Genomic DNA, 16,987 nt, shown 5'->3' with positions numbered 1-16,987 from the left:
GTTGCTTCTAGCAAGTATAAATGAGCCACTTTATGAGCTCAACTAACTATTATAAATTGGTTGTTAGTGTAGCTATTCACACACTCAGGATTGTTCAACAAATGCAGCCCAATCACAGAATCACATCTAGCAGTAGACATTTTGTTTTGGGTTTTGCAAGCATAAGTTGATTGAGTACAGTTTGTAAATTGCCTATTACAAAACCAAAGAAACATGTGGCGGGATTCCCAGTCCAGCCGCACCAGTTTTCTGGTGCGTGGCACGTCCCAGCCAGTGGCGAGATTCTATGTCTCGCCAGCCGGCCAAATGGAGTTTCCCATTGTAAGCAGCCCCACAACGTCGGGAAATCCCTGGGCGTGGGTGCGCTGTCGGCATGACAGAGAATCCAGCTCCAGGTGTTAGATTTTATCAACCAATTGCTGGAATGTAGTAAGACTTGTGTACCCGGCATCGCACCTGAACTGAAATTCATACAAGACCTTGAATGTGTGTCAGGCACAATGGGCGAAATTCTCTGGTATCGGCGCGATGTCCGCCGACTGGCGCCCAAAATGGCGCAAATCAGTCGGGCATCGCGCCACCCCAAAGGTGCGGAATGCTCCGCATTTTTTGGGGCCGAGCCCCAACCTTAAGGGGTTAGGCCCGCGCCGGACGAATTTCCGCCCCGCCAGCTGGCGGAAAAGGCCTTTGGTGCCCCGCCAGCTGGCGCAGAAATGACATCTCCGGGCGGCGTATGCACGGGAGCGTTAGCGGCCGCTGACGGCATTCCCGCGCATGCGCAGTGGAGGGAGTCTCTTCCGCCTCCGCCATGGTGGAGACCGTGGCGAAGGCGGTAGGGAAAGAGTGCCCCCATGGCACAGGCCCACCCGCCGATTGGTGGGCCCCGATCGCGGGCCAGGCCACCGTGGGGGCACCCCCCGGGGCCAGATCGCCCCGCGCCCCCCCCCCCAGGACCCCGGAGCCCGCCCGCGCCACCTTGTCCCGCCGGTAAGGTAGGTGGTTTAATCTACACCGGCGGGACAGGCATTTTAGCGGCGGGACTTTGGCCCATCCGGGCCGGAGAATCGCGGGGGGGGGCCCCGCCAACCGGCGCAGCGCGATTCCCGCCCCCGCCGAATATCCGGTGCCGGAGAATTCGGCAACCGGCAGAGGCGGGATTCACGCCAGCCCCCGGCGATTCTCCGACCCGGCGGGGGGTCGGAGAATCTCGCCCAATATCTTTTTGGATTGACTGCAACATCCTATTAGTGAAAAATACAACTTACATAATAGCAGCATGAAACTGTTTGCTTAACTTGTTCAAATGTTTGAGGTCTTTTATCTTTCAAAGAACAAAGAATAATGAAAGGTACAGCATAGGAACAGGCCCTTCGGCCCTCCAAGCCTGCGCCGACCATGCTGCCCGTCTAAACTAAAATCTTCTACACCACCGGGGTCCGTATTCTTCTGTTCCCATCCTATTCATGTATTTGTCAAGATGCCCCATAAATGTCACTATCGTCCCTGCTTCCACCACCTCCTCCGGCAGCGAGTTCCACGCATCCACTACCTTCTGTGTAAAAAAACTTGCCTCGTGCATCTCCTCTAAACTTGGCCCCTCGCACCTTAAATCTATGCCCTCTAGTAATTGACCCCTCTACCCTGGGAAAAAGTCTCTGACTATCCACTCTGTCTATGCCCCTCATAATTGTGTAGACCTCTATCAGGTTGTCCCTCAACCTCGTTCATTCCAGTGAGAACAAACCAAGTTTATTCAACCTCTCCTCATAACTAATGCCCTCCATACCAGGCAACATCCTGGTAAATCTCTTCTGCACACTCTCTAAAGCCTCCACATCCTTCTGGTAGTGTGGCGACCAGAATTGAACACTGTACTCCAAGTGTGGCCTAACTAAGGTTCTATACAGTTGCAACATGATTTGCCAATTTTTACACTTAATGCCCCGGCCAATGAAGGCAAATATGCCTTATGCCTTCTTGACTACCTTCTCCATCTGTGTAGCCCCTTTCATTGACCTGTGGACCTGTACACCTGGATCTCTCTGACTGTCAATACTCTTGAGGGTTCTACCATTCACTGTATATTCCCTACCTGCATTAGACCTTCCAAAATGCATTACCTCACATTTATCCAGATTAAACTCCATCTGCCATCTCACTGCCCAAGTCTCCAAACGATCTAAATCCTGCTGTATCCTCTGACAGTTCTGATCGCTATCCCCAATTCCACCAACCTTTGTGTCGTCCGCAAACTTACTAATCAGACCAGTTACATTTTCCTCCAAATCATTTATATATACTACAAACAGCAAAGGTCCCAGCACTGATCCCTGCGGAACACCACTAGTCACAGCCCTCCAATCAGAAAAGCACCCTTCCATTGCTACTCTCTGCCTTCCAAGACCTAGCCAGTTCTGTATCCAGCTCACCTCTGATCACGTGTGACTTCACCTTTTGTACCAGTCTGCCATGAGGGACCTTGTCAAAGGCCTTACTAAACTCCATACAGTCAACATCCACTGCCCTACTTGCATCAATCATCTTTGTGACCCTTTCAAGAGTAATTTGAGGTAGACCAGGCACTTTTAGGTCTGAAAATGGGGGCCTTTGGGCCATTTGGAAGTTTGTGCGAGACACAGCAAGAAATGATGTGATCAGTAGTTTTAATGTGTTGTTTTCTACTTCAAGCTTGCAAAGTGAGCAGATGGCTTGGGCCATATTTACAAAATTGCTATTCGGGTCAACCTTAATAATGCGTGGAGCTAGACGAATCCCAATGTTGAATGGTGAAAGTAGAGTAGTTGAATGAGCTCCCATTTCTCAACCTCCTACTTGGGAAATCTGCAAATGGGTTTTCCACTATTGTCTACCATAAGCATACCTTCACCAGACGACCTCAAATTACCCTGGAAAGGCATTGAGCAATGAGTTAACCAGCCATTTCACACTGCTACTCCACAATGGTTACGTGAGTGATATTTTCCAATAACATGATATTGCCGTCAGTCCTGCCTACCACACAATTGAGCAACATCCTGTATGAATTGCGGTGCTGATGCAATACCAGGTACATGAATGAAACATCATATTTCTTCGATTGTTCATAATGGACAGAGTACAAACCCTACTCAACCAAATTGCACTTACAAAACCCAAAACAAAACTTCAACTGTTAGCTGTGATTCTGCAATTCATAGAATCACGACAGTGCAGAAGAAGACCATTCAAGTCTGTACTGGCCCTCCGAAAGAACACCCCATCTAGGCCCACTCCTCCATCCTATCCCCGTAACCCCATCTAACCTTTGGACACTGAGGGGAAATTTAGCACGGCCAATCCACCTAACCTGCACAAATTTGGACTGTGAGAGGAAACTGGAGCACCCAGAGGAAATCCACACAGACATGGGGAGAACGGGCAAACTCCACACAGTCACCCAAGGCCAGAATTGAACCTGGGACCCTGGTGCTGTGAGGCAGCAGTGCTAACCACTGTGACGCCCAATTAAGCAGCACTTGCTGAGCAATCCTGTGAGCACTAATAGCTACAGTAACAACTAGTTAAAGATATTCAAGTTCATGACATGACTCTTTTATGTTTGTTAGAAATGTCATATATTCATGTGCAGGAATCCATTCTCTGCAAGCAAAAGGAATATGTTCAAGATTTGCACCTTTACCAGGTAGATTGGAAAGCCAATAGTTCCCCGTTGCTTTCTCCATGGCAACACCTTAGCCAATCAGAATCAACTTAATAACCAATTAGTGCTGTTTTCTCCTGTTGTGATCATTTGAATTTTGGCCTTGCATTTGTCCTAATGAGTGGAAGATGAAAAGCTTTGGCAACACATCTCTCTCCTCAATAATATTCAACTTCCTTTTCAATCAAACTCAGTCTAAGTGCAAAATATGAAATGACATTAAAAGCACACCAAAAGAATAAATAGAAAATCTGTGACCATAAGACTATAAGACATTATCCACTTCTTTCTGACTCCCTCACCATTGTAAATTATGCAAAATTTAACAGTGCTCTTATCTATTCTGACAGAAAGAAAGGCAAGTCCAATCTGAAGGCCCAGAATGATCAGGGGCTAGACACAAAGTCTGAGGATGGAAGAAGCATTAGCAACATGGGTTCAGACTTTGAAATGGAAAGTATACATTCCGCAACATGGTATGGCAGGTAATGGATCGCATATTTTAAAACATAAACATGTACCTCTTGGGAGTGTAGGCTGTTATTTGATTTAACTTAATGCTTACAGATAATAATGACACTTGTCCTGCTGACATTATTTACTTTGCTTCAGAAGGCAACCTTTCCAGGTATTCTGAAATCTATTATAATGAGCACTGCAATGCACACCATCATGTCTGTTCCACCTTGGGAGTTTCACCTAATTATGGTTCTCTTTTCTTATGTAGAGTTATCCTGTCTGTTTGCTCCACCTCGTTGTCTTCTATATTTAATTTTGCTGACCACTAAGACAACTTACTCAAATGTGATCTCTTGCCATCTGTTCAACCTCTATGAGAAGATTTTCTTTTCAGCTCTAATCTTGTTTAAGTCGTTTGACCTTTTCAACCTGATTGTTTTGACTTCAGGCAGCATATGTAGGTATATTGACCTTGGGCTTTTCATGGTAATTTAGTTGTCTCCAGCTTGAAATCATCTTGATTGATCATTGTTTAAAACCCTTCTAATGGAGCCATTTTTTCAAAGTGGAAATAAAATTGCAAGCCTGATCCTAGAACTGGCCTTTTCAAGGCTAACACATGGACAACTTTAATACAGACATTAATGACAGTGTGTGTAATAATATTGGATTAGAATTTGCAAGACTCCGGATGGCAAACTGTCAGCTGTCAGCATTTTCCGTCATTGCCATTCGTGATCTGATCATAATTTTAGGATTTGGTGTAAGCGCAGATTGACACAGAAACTGTGAAGCTTTGCTCTGTTATCCACCGCTCGGCCAGAGGCGGAGCCACGGATCGAGCTCTCTGTCCAGAGCCAGCAATCAGTGACATCAGTTGACCTGGTGAAAATTTGCCTGTTTCAGCTCCCAGATCTCTGTTTGAAATGCCATAAAAAACTTAGGCCTTGCTCAATGAGATTTTTAACAGCAATCTGAGTAATAATGATGTAACCCTGAAAAATATGTGAAATGTTCTAAAATAGTTCCAGTGCTGTCAGTTTCTGGATGTTAAATTAATTTTTAAAAGTTATTTCCTTGTTATGTCAGCATCTAACTCCTATTCATCATTTAAAAATATATATTTTTATTAAATCTTTCCAATTTTGCATGTAACAGAAATAATAACAAGTAACATTCAAAAATCCCTCCCCCCAACAGCTAAAGGTGGCCAACACTTTAAAGTACAAAATAAATGGTCGCTGTCTTCAGTAAAACCCTCACTGTGTACTTAACTATTTCGAGATTCAAAAATTCCATCAGATCCCCCAGCTATACTGAGGCACTGGGTAGAGAAGCTGACCTCCACCCCATCAGCATCCGCTTGCGAGGAATCAGCGAGGTGAAGGCCAAATCATCGGCCCCTGCCCCAGTCTGCAGCTCCGGCAGGTCAGACACTCCAAATAAGGCCACTAGTGGACAGGGCTTCAGCTCAATTCGTAGAATTGCCGACATGGTGCTGAAGAAGGAGACCCAAAACCCCATGAGCCTAGGACATACTCAGAACATGTACATGATTGACTCGGCCCCTCCCACACCGCACACACTCATCCTCTACTCCCACAAACAACCTACTCATCCTAGATTTGGTCAAGTAGGCCCTATGCACTAACTTCAACTGTATCAGCCCTAACATTGTACATGATGATGTCGCATCCACCCTTTGCAGAATCTTGCACCATTCCCCATCCTCCAGCTAAGACCCCAGCTCCTCCTCCTACTTGGTTTTGACCCTATCCAAGGCTACTATCACTTCTGCTATAAGTCTTCTATAAATACCCTTCCTTTATGGCCTATTCATAGAATTTACAGTGCAGAAGGAGGCCATTCGGCCCATCGAATCTGCACCGGCTCTTGGAAAGAGCACCCTACCCAAGGTCAACACCTCCACCCTATCCCCATAACCCAGTAACCCCACCCAACACTAAGGGCAATTTTGGACACTCAGGGCAATTTATCATGGCCTATCCACCTAACCTGCACATCTTTGGACTGTGGGAGGAAACCGGAGCACCCGGAGGAAACCCACGCACACATGGGGAGAACGTGCAGACTCCGCAGAGACAGCGACCCAAGCCGGAATCGAACCTGGGACCCTGGAGCTGTGAAGCAATTGTGCTAACCACTATGCTACCGTGCTGTCCTTATCTTTCCTGTGATCCTATGAAGACATTTTCCTCATCTCAGTCTCAAATGATCAACCACCTTATGCTGAATTATTATCGCTGGAGAAAGCTGAATAGTCCTGGACTCGAGCAAAGAGGCTCCCTAGATGGGAGTGCAGGTTAGAGTTAGATTACAGCACTGCACTGTATCATTGTATCTTTGATTTGCTGCAAGTGCAGGTCCATTGAATAAACGTTCATAGCCTGACTAAGTCTGGGCTAGTGAAGCAGTTCTGGTCAGTTTGTCTATTGAGTGTTGCATTTACTTTAGTCACCAAAGCACCAGGAAAACATCCAAACCATGAGAGTGTCCAGTGAAGAGCAAAAGGACTGCATGCTAATGCCGTCACTATTTTGCCAATAACTCATGTAAAATGATTGGGTCGTAGTATCAAAGAACAAAGAAAAGGTTTGCAAAGCTTGCTTTCTTCAGCCTGAAAAAGTGCAATGAGGTACTTTATGGAAGTAAATAAGATTTTACAGTGGAATAGAAAATGTTAACCCTGAATACGAAGTCAAACCACCACTGCAGGTCAAGTGAGAAAACTGGTAAAAGGCACATTTTGTTTTGGACTAATTCCAGGAATCACTCCTTCACAAAATGAATACTGGGAATGGTTTTCTGGATAGGCACAAGCTGGATTTGGATTTGTTTATTGTCATGTGTACCAGGTACAATGAAAAGTATTTTCCTGCGAGCAGCTCAAACAGATCATTAGTACGTGAAAATAAAATATAATAAAAAGAAAATACATAATAGGGCAACACAAGGTCCACAATGTAAATACATAGACACCAGCATCGTGTGAAGCGTACAAGAGTGTAGTTTTAATCAGGTCAGTCCATAAGAGGGTCATTTAGGAGTCTGATAACAGCAGGGAAGAAGCTGTTTTTAAATCCGTTGTGCGTGTTCTCAGACTTTTGTATCTCCTGCCCGATGGAAGAAGTCGGAAGAGTAAGTAAGCTGGGTGGGAGGGGTCTTTGATTATGCTGCCTGCTTTCCCCAGGCAGCGGGAGGTGTAGATAGAGTCAATGGATGGGAGGCAGGTTCATGTGATGCACTGGGCTGTGTTCACGACACTCTGAAGTTTCTTGCGGTTTTGGGCCGAGCAGTTGCCAAACCAGGCTGTGATGAGGCTAGATAGGATGGTTTCTACGGTGCATCTGTAAAAGTTGGTAAGAGTCAGTGTGGACATGCCGAATTTCCTTAGTTTCCTGAGGAAGTATAGGCGCTGTTGTGCTTTCTTGGTGGTAGCGTCGACCTAGGTGGACCAGGACAGATTTTTGGTGATGTGCACTCCTAGGAATTTGAAGCTGTTAACCATCTCCACCTCGGCTCTGTCGATGCAGACAGGGGTGTGTACAGTACTTTGCTTCCTGAAGTCAATGACCAGCTCTTTAGTTTTGCTGCCATTGAGGGATAGATTGTTGTCATTGCACCACTCCACTAGGTTCTCTATCTCTCTCCTGTATTCTGACTCGTCATTATTCGAGATCTGCCCCACAATCGTCGAGTCGTCAGCAAACTTGTAGATGGAATTGGAACCAAATTTTGCCATGCAGTCGTGTGTGTACAGGGAGTGTAGTAGGGGGCTAAGTACGCAGCCTTGCAGGGCCCCAGTATTGAGGACCATTGTGGAGGAGGTGGTGTTGTTTATTCTTACTGATTGTGGTCTGTAGGTCAGAAAGTCGAGAATCCAGTTACAGAGTGAGGAGACAAGTCCTAAATTTTGGAGCTTTGCTATGAGCTTGGCTGGGATTATGGTGTTGAAGGTGGAGCTGTCGTCAATAAATAGGAGTCTGATGTAGGAGTCCTTGTTGTCGAGATGCTCTCGGGATGAGCGTAGGTAGCTGGTGTCTGATATGGACCAGTTGCGGTGGTATGCAAATTGCAGTGGCTCTGTGTTTCTTAAAGAATGAGTTGGATTCTGCGATGAGTAGACCATGTGTTTCTATGGAAGGATCAACTAAATGAAAGACTAACTCTATCATCTGCATTTTGATGGTAGATATTGTAAAACACATGAAATACTAGCATAGGATTATTCAACACAGTAATGTAAACTGCAGTTTCAGTTTTAGCGAGGGATTACCTAGGTTTTCAGCACCTGTTGCAATTGTATTTTAAATGTTTAGACAGGCGGCAAGTTGGCGCAGTGGTTCGATCACGGCCCTGGGTCACTGCCCATGTGGAATTTGCACATTCTCCCGTGTCTGCATGGGTCTCACCCCCAAAGATGTGCAGGTAGGTGGATTGGCCACACTAAATTGCCCCTTAATTGGAAAAAACAATTGGGTACTTTAAATTTAAAAAATATATATAAATAAATGTTTAGACAGTGTAGGTGATGGCTATTTTCCTTTAACTATTGCGAATGCTACAGAGTCTCAATGATGAATGGGACATGTGGTGAAAATCCCACATATACTCGCTAAGAATTTATAAGATAGAAACTGCGCACTCTGGTCATGGAAATCGGTCTACAAAAGTAAAACATTGAAAAACCTGGACTTAGATGTTTTTGTCGAGTTACTACAGGACTAATTAATTTGCAGTGAAGCACAATGCACACAATTGCTGATAATCACAGGTCTTCTTTACTGTTTGTTATCCGCAGCAGAACCTCAACCCCGGTGCTACAGATTTCACCAGCGTCCAGCAAACGGAGCATTGTGTCAGATTATGACAAGAAGGTAAGTTAGACACCTTTGCTCAAAATCTGACATTATCTTGAGAATGTAGTCAGAAGTTAAATTGAACCATGTTGGACATCAGAATAATTCCTCATTAGAATGTTCATAAACTCTACTTCACTTCTATGGATGTTATATTTTGGCTTTGCCCAAGATGTAAACGCCAATGCTGTGATTGGAATCTAAGAGTTAAATTATACGTTCGGCAGATGAGCAGTAAGTGCAAAGTTGTCTCAACTTAATTCTTGCTGGAGCAATCAGAAAGTTGATAGGAACCCTGTATTTCAAGAAAATATACTGCAACAAAAACGTTCCTTTCTCTTTGAGAAATGGCTCCTTTCTGCTTAGAGTTGTTCACTAGGTGGCACAGTGTTCCATGTTAAGTACCTGCTGATTGATCTGGAGAATTCAAAGCTGATTTAATTGCTGGCTTCATAGAGAATAGAATTGCACGAACATGTGTAGAAGAAAACAAAAGATATTCAGGTCAAGTCTTGAAATAGGACATGAATGAAAAGGGCAAATTGAATGGTCATTCCTTGTTCTGACATTCTTCTGATTATAGGATTTTCTTTTTCTTAGTCAATTTGAATTCTGAAAGAATAAAAATGAAAATATTTATTCCAGTGTGTGAATAATGTTTTCAGTGACATTGACCAAATTGATGTGTTTTCTTTCCTCTTTTCTCCTGAAACTGCAACTCGCGGCCTGGTAATGACACCATGGCCAACAGGCTCCCTTTGCTACCCTTGCGCAATGGACAGTATCCATAATAGCACTCTTACCTCTGTGTCAAGAGTTTATGGGTGCAAGTCCCATTCGAGATTGGGCAAAAAATTCAGCCTAATGTTCCAGTATCATAGCAACAGAGTGCTGCATTTTCGAAGTGCAACCTTTAGCTCGAGGCCCTGTCTGCTCTCTCGGGTGAACAGAAAGATCTCCTGGCACTAATTTGAAGTCAATTTGGCAAAATCTCCCCAGAGTCTTGACCAATATTTTTCCTTCAATTGACTTTACTATACTAGATTATTTGCTAATTATGACATTATTCTTTGTGAAACCTTGGGCCGGACTTTCTAGCCGTTTCTGCTGGTGGGATCTTCTGGTCCCGTCGAAGTCAACCCTCTGCAGTGAGTTCCCCAGCAGCGGGGCAGGAGAGCCATACATAATACCGTCGGCGGAACCAGAAGATTCCGTTGGCGAGCTGCCTCCATTGGCGAGGTGGCCAGAAAATCCCGCCCTGGTGTGCAATTTGACTTGTCACGTTTTCTACAATAGTGCCTAGACCTTAAAAAGATTTGGCTGCAATGCACTCTTGAATGACCCCGAGATTGCGAAAGATGTCACATAAATGCAAGTCACCCTTATAAGAGCCTTGATTGTGTGTAAAAACTATGAAATGAGGGCAGCACAGTGGCCCAGTGTTTAGCACTGCTGCCTGCGGCACTGAGGACCCGTGTTTGATCCCTGTCTGTGTGGAGTTTGCACTTTCTCCCCGTGTCTGCACTTTCTCCCCGTGTCTGCGTGGGTTTCACCCCCACAACCCAAAGATGTGCAGAGTAGGCAGTAGTGCCCCTTAATTAAATTGCCCCTTAATTGGGAAAAAAATAATTGGGTACTTTAAATCTATTTAAAAAAAATAAAAACGATGAAATTGTGCGGGTGACCACAACCAAGCCCAGATCTGTTTTCACTCAATATTATTATTTAATGGTATAAGTGGGCGGGATTCTCTGGTCTCATCCATGGAGGGACCTGTTGCGAGCAAGAATGGAAATTTTGGCATTCCAGCCAAATGTCCAGGGCTCCAGAAACAAACCGCGAACAAGGACGGAAGACTTTGGCCAGCCAGGATTGGTTCCGCCCGTGGCAGGACTGAAAAATTTGGAAAGCAGTCAAACGTGTGTTGACTTTGAGTGGGAATTTCCGGGTCCACTGCTGGCGGGACAGGAATATTCCTGCCCTACAAGACTATAACTGAACTCTGAATTTTGCATACCAGAAAGGAACAACAGAGATAAACAGCTCAATGTGCTGTTTTCTTTGTAAATACCTTTTGTGATCAAAGTTCTGATTTAATTATTAAAATACCGGAAACCAATACCGAGCTTTGTAATGGCAATTACCATGGGAACTGAGCCCTCACTTGTTCTGAGGCTGTGCTCGATGCATCTCCATGTGCATTGAAAGTATCTTTTGAGATCGGCAAGTAACATTTCTGATTCTTCAAGAATGTCATGTTGATTTATAAAAGGGAATTATAAAACTATTGAAAGATACAAATAAGTATGTTTCAACAAAACCTTTTTGCACTCATTGACATGTTATTTCAATTGGTAGGCAGAATATTCAGGAAGCATCGACACTCTGTCAGTGAGTAACAGTGTGCCTGAGGATATGGCCAGAGGAAAGCACAAAATGCCTACAATAGCAATTTCCAAATATTCCATTTCATCAGGTGTGTGTATGTCTCGATGTTTTTCTTTAAAATTCCAGTGATTAACACCTCATTATTGCACTGCTGAAGATGTAGGTTAAATTCCCAAAATGTCCAAGTGATATATCAATCCTGGGTTGAGTTTTAAGATGGGATGAGTGGGCCATTTAATTGCAGTAAAATGTCTTGCCTTCTGCAGAAAAGGGAATGAGAGGAAAAGACAAACTACATTAATGCATGTACTAGATGGTTTCACGGAACTCACAGGGCTAATTATGTCGATTGTTTTAGTGTTCTCCATACACACCGACCATGTTCAAGTAGATATTAAAATAGGACAGGCTTGTGTAAGCAAATATTCCATTTCACCTTAGAAAGGTCACACTACTGCTAATGGAAGGACAAATAATGGGAGAGCTGATTCAACGCTTAACAGTTCACACAGTTCCAATGAGGACTACCTGAGGCGATGTTCCTCTGGTTCAGCACCTGCTTCCCCCAGATGGAAAGCATAGTGAGACCTGGCCTAGCCTGCGATGCTCACATCCCATGACTGAATAAATTTGAAAAACACCTAAACTATCCCCTCCATTCTCAGCAGAACTAAGACCCAGGTGACATGGAAGAGCTCACTTCCTGGTTTATGTTTCTGGCAGAGAGCCTTACCCACTAGAAATACATATCCGTTGTTAGGATTCTGGTTGAGAATCCAACTATTTGCAATTTGTAAAACTGTGAGGAATGGTGACTGCACCAGAGGAGTGATAACACTAACCAACAGGAATATTTTATGTCAAAACAAACTTTAATCGAAGCACAGATTTAACCACACTGACAACAAAAAAAATCTTTACATATACCAGTTACAAAAGTTCTCAAGTAAAAGGGAAAACTTTGATTGAGAAAATCAATATGGTTCAAATACCACTTATAAATAAAGTTAACAAACTTTAAATAAATAAAGGAACAAACTGAAAGACACTTATCAGACTAAAATCCTATGGCAAACAAAGTACAGACAGACCTGGCTCCTCCCCTTAATTACATCATCTGTACCCAAAGCATAAGGCATTCTTCTGTTTCCTCGCACAAGATGCCCATGATCAGGACCAAATACAATGGGCAAAATACTCTGCCTCGCGACATCGCAAAAGTGAACCGAGCTCGGATGGGGAATCGGGTGTCCGGCCTAAATCAAGGTTAATTCAGGCGCAATGCTCCGGCCCCTCGCTGGCAGCAATAACTATGTTTGTGCGCTATGCTGGCATGCAAAATCGGTATTTGCATGCATATAAATGTGTTTAGCACATTTGGCCCACTGTGCTCCGGGAGTCACACGCGATTTACTACAGGTATTTCCAAATGGGGACTGGGCGCCATGGCTGCTGAGGGGGAGAGAAAGAAGGTAAGCAGTTTGAAAAACTGTTAAAAATTATGCTTGCTGGGGGGTGACTGCCAGGCCGGGTTAGTAGTGGGGAGTGACTTGTTGATAGCTTTGTGGATTTGGGGTGTCCCCCTCGGGATTGGAGTGGCCTGGCTTAGATGGCCTTTGCTGCAGTATTTGTTTTAAACGCACCCATTTGGTACAAGTTACAGGTCCTGGCTGCTCACTCTGCCGACTGCTCACCGTATGCTGTAAACAAACGTTCACAGAGCCTCTGGTCATTTGGGAGGCCGCCCCTCTGGAAACCCTCAGACCCCAGCTGACCCATAAATGGGATGGGTGTGGCCAAGCTTAATTAGTGCACTTCTCAGAAGCACAGCCCCACTGTAGGGGAAGCAGGGGAATAGTAGAGCTCACCCCAAACAAAGGACACATGCACCAGGGCCTTTGGCACACTCGCTGGCACACTCTCAGGCAGAGGCCTCACTAGTGACACTATCAGCTAGCTCACTCTGCAGGACCACCAGCTGTCTCCAAGTCCTGCCTGTCCACCGCACTCCTGCTCCCACCATCCTGCCCCCGGACAGGTTGTCACAACCTGTGAGTCTCACCCAGGACCCACAACGTACTGCAACTACGCTCCCAGCAGACGCACACTTCCCTGCCTCGCTCCCACCTGTAGGACCTGCCCATACACAACCCTCGAAGCATGGAGGCGATTGGTGGCACACCATGACTCTCTCCACCACACATCCAGGTGCCACCCTGCTGGCGGGATAACACAAGGCCCACCCAATTAGGATACCCACAGTAGACTCCACTGGAGAGATGGGACAGGGGCCACATAGCCTATCGCTGACATGGATTGCAGCAGCCACCAGTGCCCCTGTTGACAGGGACGGTTGGTGAGGATAAAGGCTCCCCCGTGTCACTCACTGCTGGGGATAGTGGTTCATTGTGGAAAGCAACATATCGAGGGGAACAGCTGAGAGGCGGTGGTGGGTTTTTTGTGGGGGTGGGAGAGACATGTGGAGGGTGTAACTGAAGTGCAACTCCGTGTCACCATGTAGCCTGTTGGATCTGGATGGGCAAGGAAATACTTACATTGCTAACATGTCTTCTCCTTTTCCCCCCTGGAGAGAATGAATTTTGGAATACAGCAAGGAATGCTAGCTATCTACCTGGTCGCAGCTGCCGTTGCAGACACACGGAGCCTGGAGGCACAGATACTGCTCGGGGAGGACACTGCACAAGAGGAACCTTCCCCAGAAGAGAAGGGGCCAGCCGCTGAGGCTTGAGTGCCAGCTGTCCAACAGGCCGAGGAGGAGGTGTGAAGGAGGTGCCACACCAGGGCATGTGTATACCATCAGCGCCTGTCCTTCGAGGTGATGCCATCCGCCTGTGCCAACAAAGACTTTGGCTAACCAAGGAGACCGTGCGCCAACTATGCCAAATGATGGCACACCTGGCACCGCAGGGGTTTGTAGGAGGATACCTGCTCCCAGTGGCTGTCAAGGTGACGGTTGCCCTGAACATTTATGCCTCTGGGTCTTTATAGGGGCTGAGCAGGGACCTGTCTGGAATCTCTCAGACATCTGTACACAGGTGCATCCGCGCTGTGGCGGTTGCCCTATGTGTCTGAGCAGCAGACTATGTAAACTTCAGTCTGGATCAGGAACACCAGGATGCCTGGGCAGCAGGATTTGCCGGGCTGGCATGCCCTAGTTACAGGGGATGATCGATGGCACATGTGGACTCCCTACGAGCACCGGCTCATAAAGGGGTGCCCTTCATCAATCAGAAGAGCTTCCACTCCCTGAGTTTGCAGTTGGTGTGCGACCACCAGCTGCACATCATGCACATCGGTGCCCAATGCCCAGGCAGCTTGCACAACGCATATATGCTGGTTCGTTCATATGTTCCCGTCACCTTCGAGCCGCTTCCTCAGGTGAGGGGTTGGCACTTGGGCGACCTGCAAAGGACTTGGCTAATGACACCTGACCAGAGGCCCCAGACTGTCATGGAGAACTGCTATAATGATGCTCATACAGCAACAGGAGCTTCATTGAGCTGTGTATTGGTGTCCTCAAGATGCGCTTCCAATGCCTGGACTGCTCTGGTGGGGATCTCCAATATAGTCCCAGGAGGGTCTCTAACATCTTGCTGGCCTTTTGTGTCCTGCACAACATTACACGGCAGAGGGGGGAATAGGCTGGAGGAGGAAGATCGGCAGTCCCTATCTGACGAGGAGGATTGCTAGGAAGAACCGAGCATGAAGCCCGGGCTGGCATGGCAGGCTGCCCAACATTCGCTCCAAGGTCACTGCGCACGGGACAACCTCATCACCTGCAGATTTGCCGATTAAGAGGCCCGGCCACCGGCAACTCCCACCCTGTTCCACCTCTCCATACTTGCCCACGTGCCCCCCCCCCTTCCAAATGGTGACCCCGTCCACGTAGCTGTTTACATACTCCCCTGCCTTCACTCCATCCCACCACACCAGCTCTCCACCCCCACCTCCCCCTGAGGGTCCTACCAGCATCACTGCAGGATGTTGACCCTGGGCAGGCAGTATCAGCAGATCTTGTTCACAGGACGAAGGATGATGATGACTCGCTGTGAGATGAGCTCTGGTGCTCCTCATCCTTTGACAAAGTCTGACTCCTGCCTTCAGGATCACCTTCCACTGTCCACCCAGGTGATCCCTGCGTGTGTGCTGGCCATTCCATCTCACGGGCCCATATATTCTTTGGGGTGGTGGGGGGCTGGAGTGAGGTACGATTATGGAGATGGTGAACAATGATGGGTCACTCACTGGATAAACTGTCCTACAAGGCAGCCTCACACTTCTGGCCCCGTTCCCTGCCGCCTCTGAGGGTGACCCCAGATGGAACATTCAATTGTCCAGGCGGCTCTGCCCCATGCCATCCTCTAACACCCACACTCCATACCACAAATCTCCCATAAACCCCCACCCAGCACACCCTCTACACCCAGCCCACCCCATCCCTCACACCCTTCAGACAGAGGATTAAAGCAGGTTGGAATGTTGGTGAAAAGGTATTTAATAGTGACTATATACATTATTGTGCCCTGAGCCCTACTTCTAATGTGCTGCACTTGTGCCAACTTAACTGGTGATGGTGTTTAACTTCCTTATAAGGCCTACTCTTCCTTCTAGGTGTGACCCCAGAATGCACATCAGACAGGGAGGCGTCCTCTGCTTGTGATGCCTTTTGCAGCTGTCCTCTGGAGGTGGCAGGGAACGGGGCCAGAAGTGTGAGGCTGCCTTGTAGGACAGTTTATCCAGTGAGTGACCCATCATTGTTCACCATCTCCATAATCGTACCTCACTCCAGCCCCCCACCACCCCAAAGAATATATGGGCCCGTGAGATGGAATGGACCCTGGATGAGCCCGACCGACTTCCGGGTGTCACAGGTAATGAGTTGCCACCCTGTTCTGGCACAGGCCCTATTAATCCCTCCTCCCTCTGTGTGCGTGATAGCCCCGGGCTACTCCATGGGATGGAGGTGAGGCCAGAGTAAGCTCCGGAGGCTCCACCGTCACCTGGCACTGCAAGTCCTGGAGGCCCACTCTCGTCTCAACCAGGGTCCCGATGCCCTCAACCATGAAGCCATGTCCGTCAGCAAGTGAGTCATGTTCCTCTGTGACTGGCCCAGGTCAGTCAGTGCGCAGCCAATGCACTTGAGCCATGCCTTCAGCCATGACTGGGCCAAGTTCATGTGGCCCAATACATGGCTGCCTGTGACTGGGCTCGCCTGTCCTAAACCTCAGCAATCGGCCGCAGTGTGCCCCAAGTCTTGGACGTCTTGACCCATGGCTGTGACTTTTTGACACAAGACGTGCACCTCGGACGCCACCCGTTCATTGTTGGCCTGGGTACCATGCATTGCCGGCACGATCTCCTGCACCTGATGGTAGTTGGACTCCCCCGACTGCACCTGCAGGTGCTGTAAAGTTGCTGACACCCCCTCTCGAGCCTGGCTCTGTGTCTGCATTTCCACCAATGATGTGGTCAATCTTTCCAGAAGCGTGATACCTGTCCGGACTACAACTGGTTCTTGAGATCGTGCAGCCCTCTGACT

General features: G+C 47.0%; 1 protein-coding gene across 3 annotated transcripts in view; it reads left to right on the top strand.

The window, feature by feature from the left end:
* The window catches only part of sytl5 (synaptotagmin-like 5), a 338,284-nt gene that overhangs the window by 282,644 nt on the left and 38,653 nt on the right, over window positions 1–16,987 (top strand). For 2 of the 3 annotated variants that reach the window (XM_072513889.1, XM_072513891.1), the window contains 3 exons: window positions 4,051–4,185; window positions 8,982–9,057; window positions 11,398–11,515. In XM_072513889.1, the coding sequence (XP_072369990.1) occupies window positions 4,051–4,185; window positions 8,982–9,057; window positions 11,398–11,515 (329 nt within the window). The remainder of the gene's footprint in view (window positions 1–4,050; window positions 4,186–8,981; window positions 9,058–11,397; window positions 11,516–16,987) is intronic. The other variant, XM_072513890.1, reaches the window with a different exon arrangement.

The sequence above is a fragment of the Scyliorhinus torazame genome, chromosome 8, assembly GCF_047496885.1.
Source record: "Scyliorhinus torazame isolate Kashiwa2021f chromosome 8, sScyTor2.1, whole genome shotgun sequence".
NCBI classification, from domain to species: domain Eukaryota; kingdom Metazoa; phylum Chordata; class Chondrichthyes; order Carcharhiniformes; family Scyliorhinidae; genus Scyliorhinus; species Scyliorhinus torazame.
The sequence above is the reverse complement of the archived record's forward strand: the minus strand, read 5'-3'. Positions and strand labels throughout refer to the sequence as shown.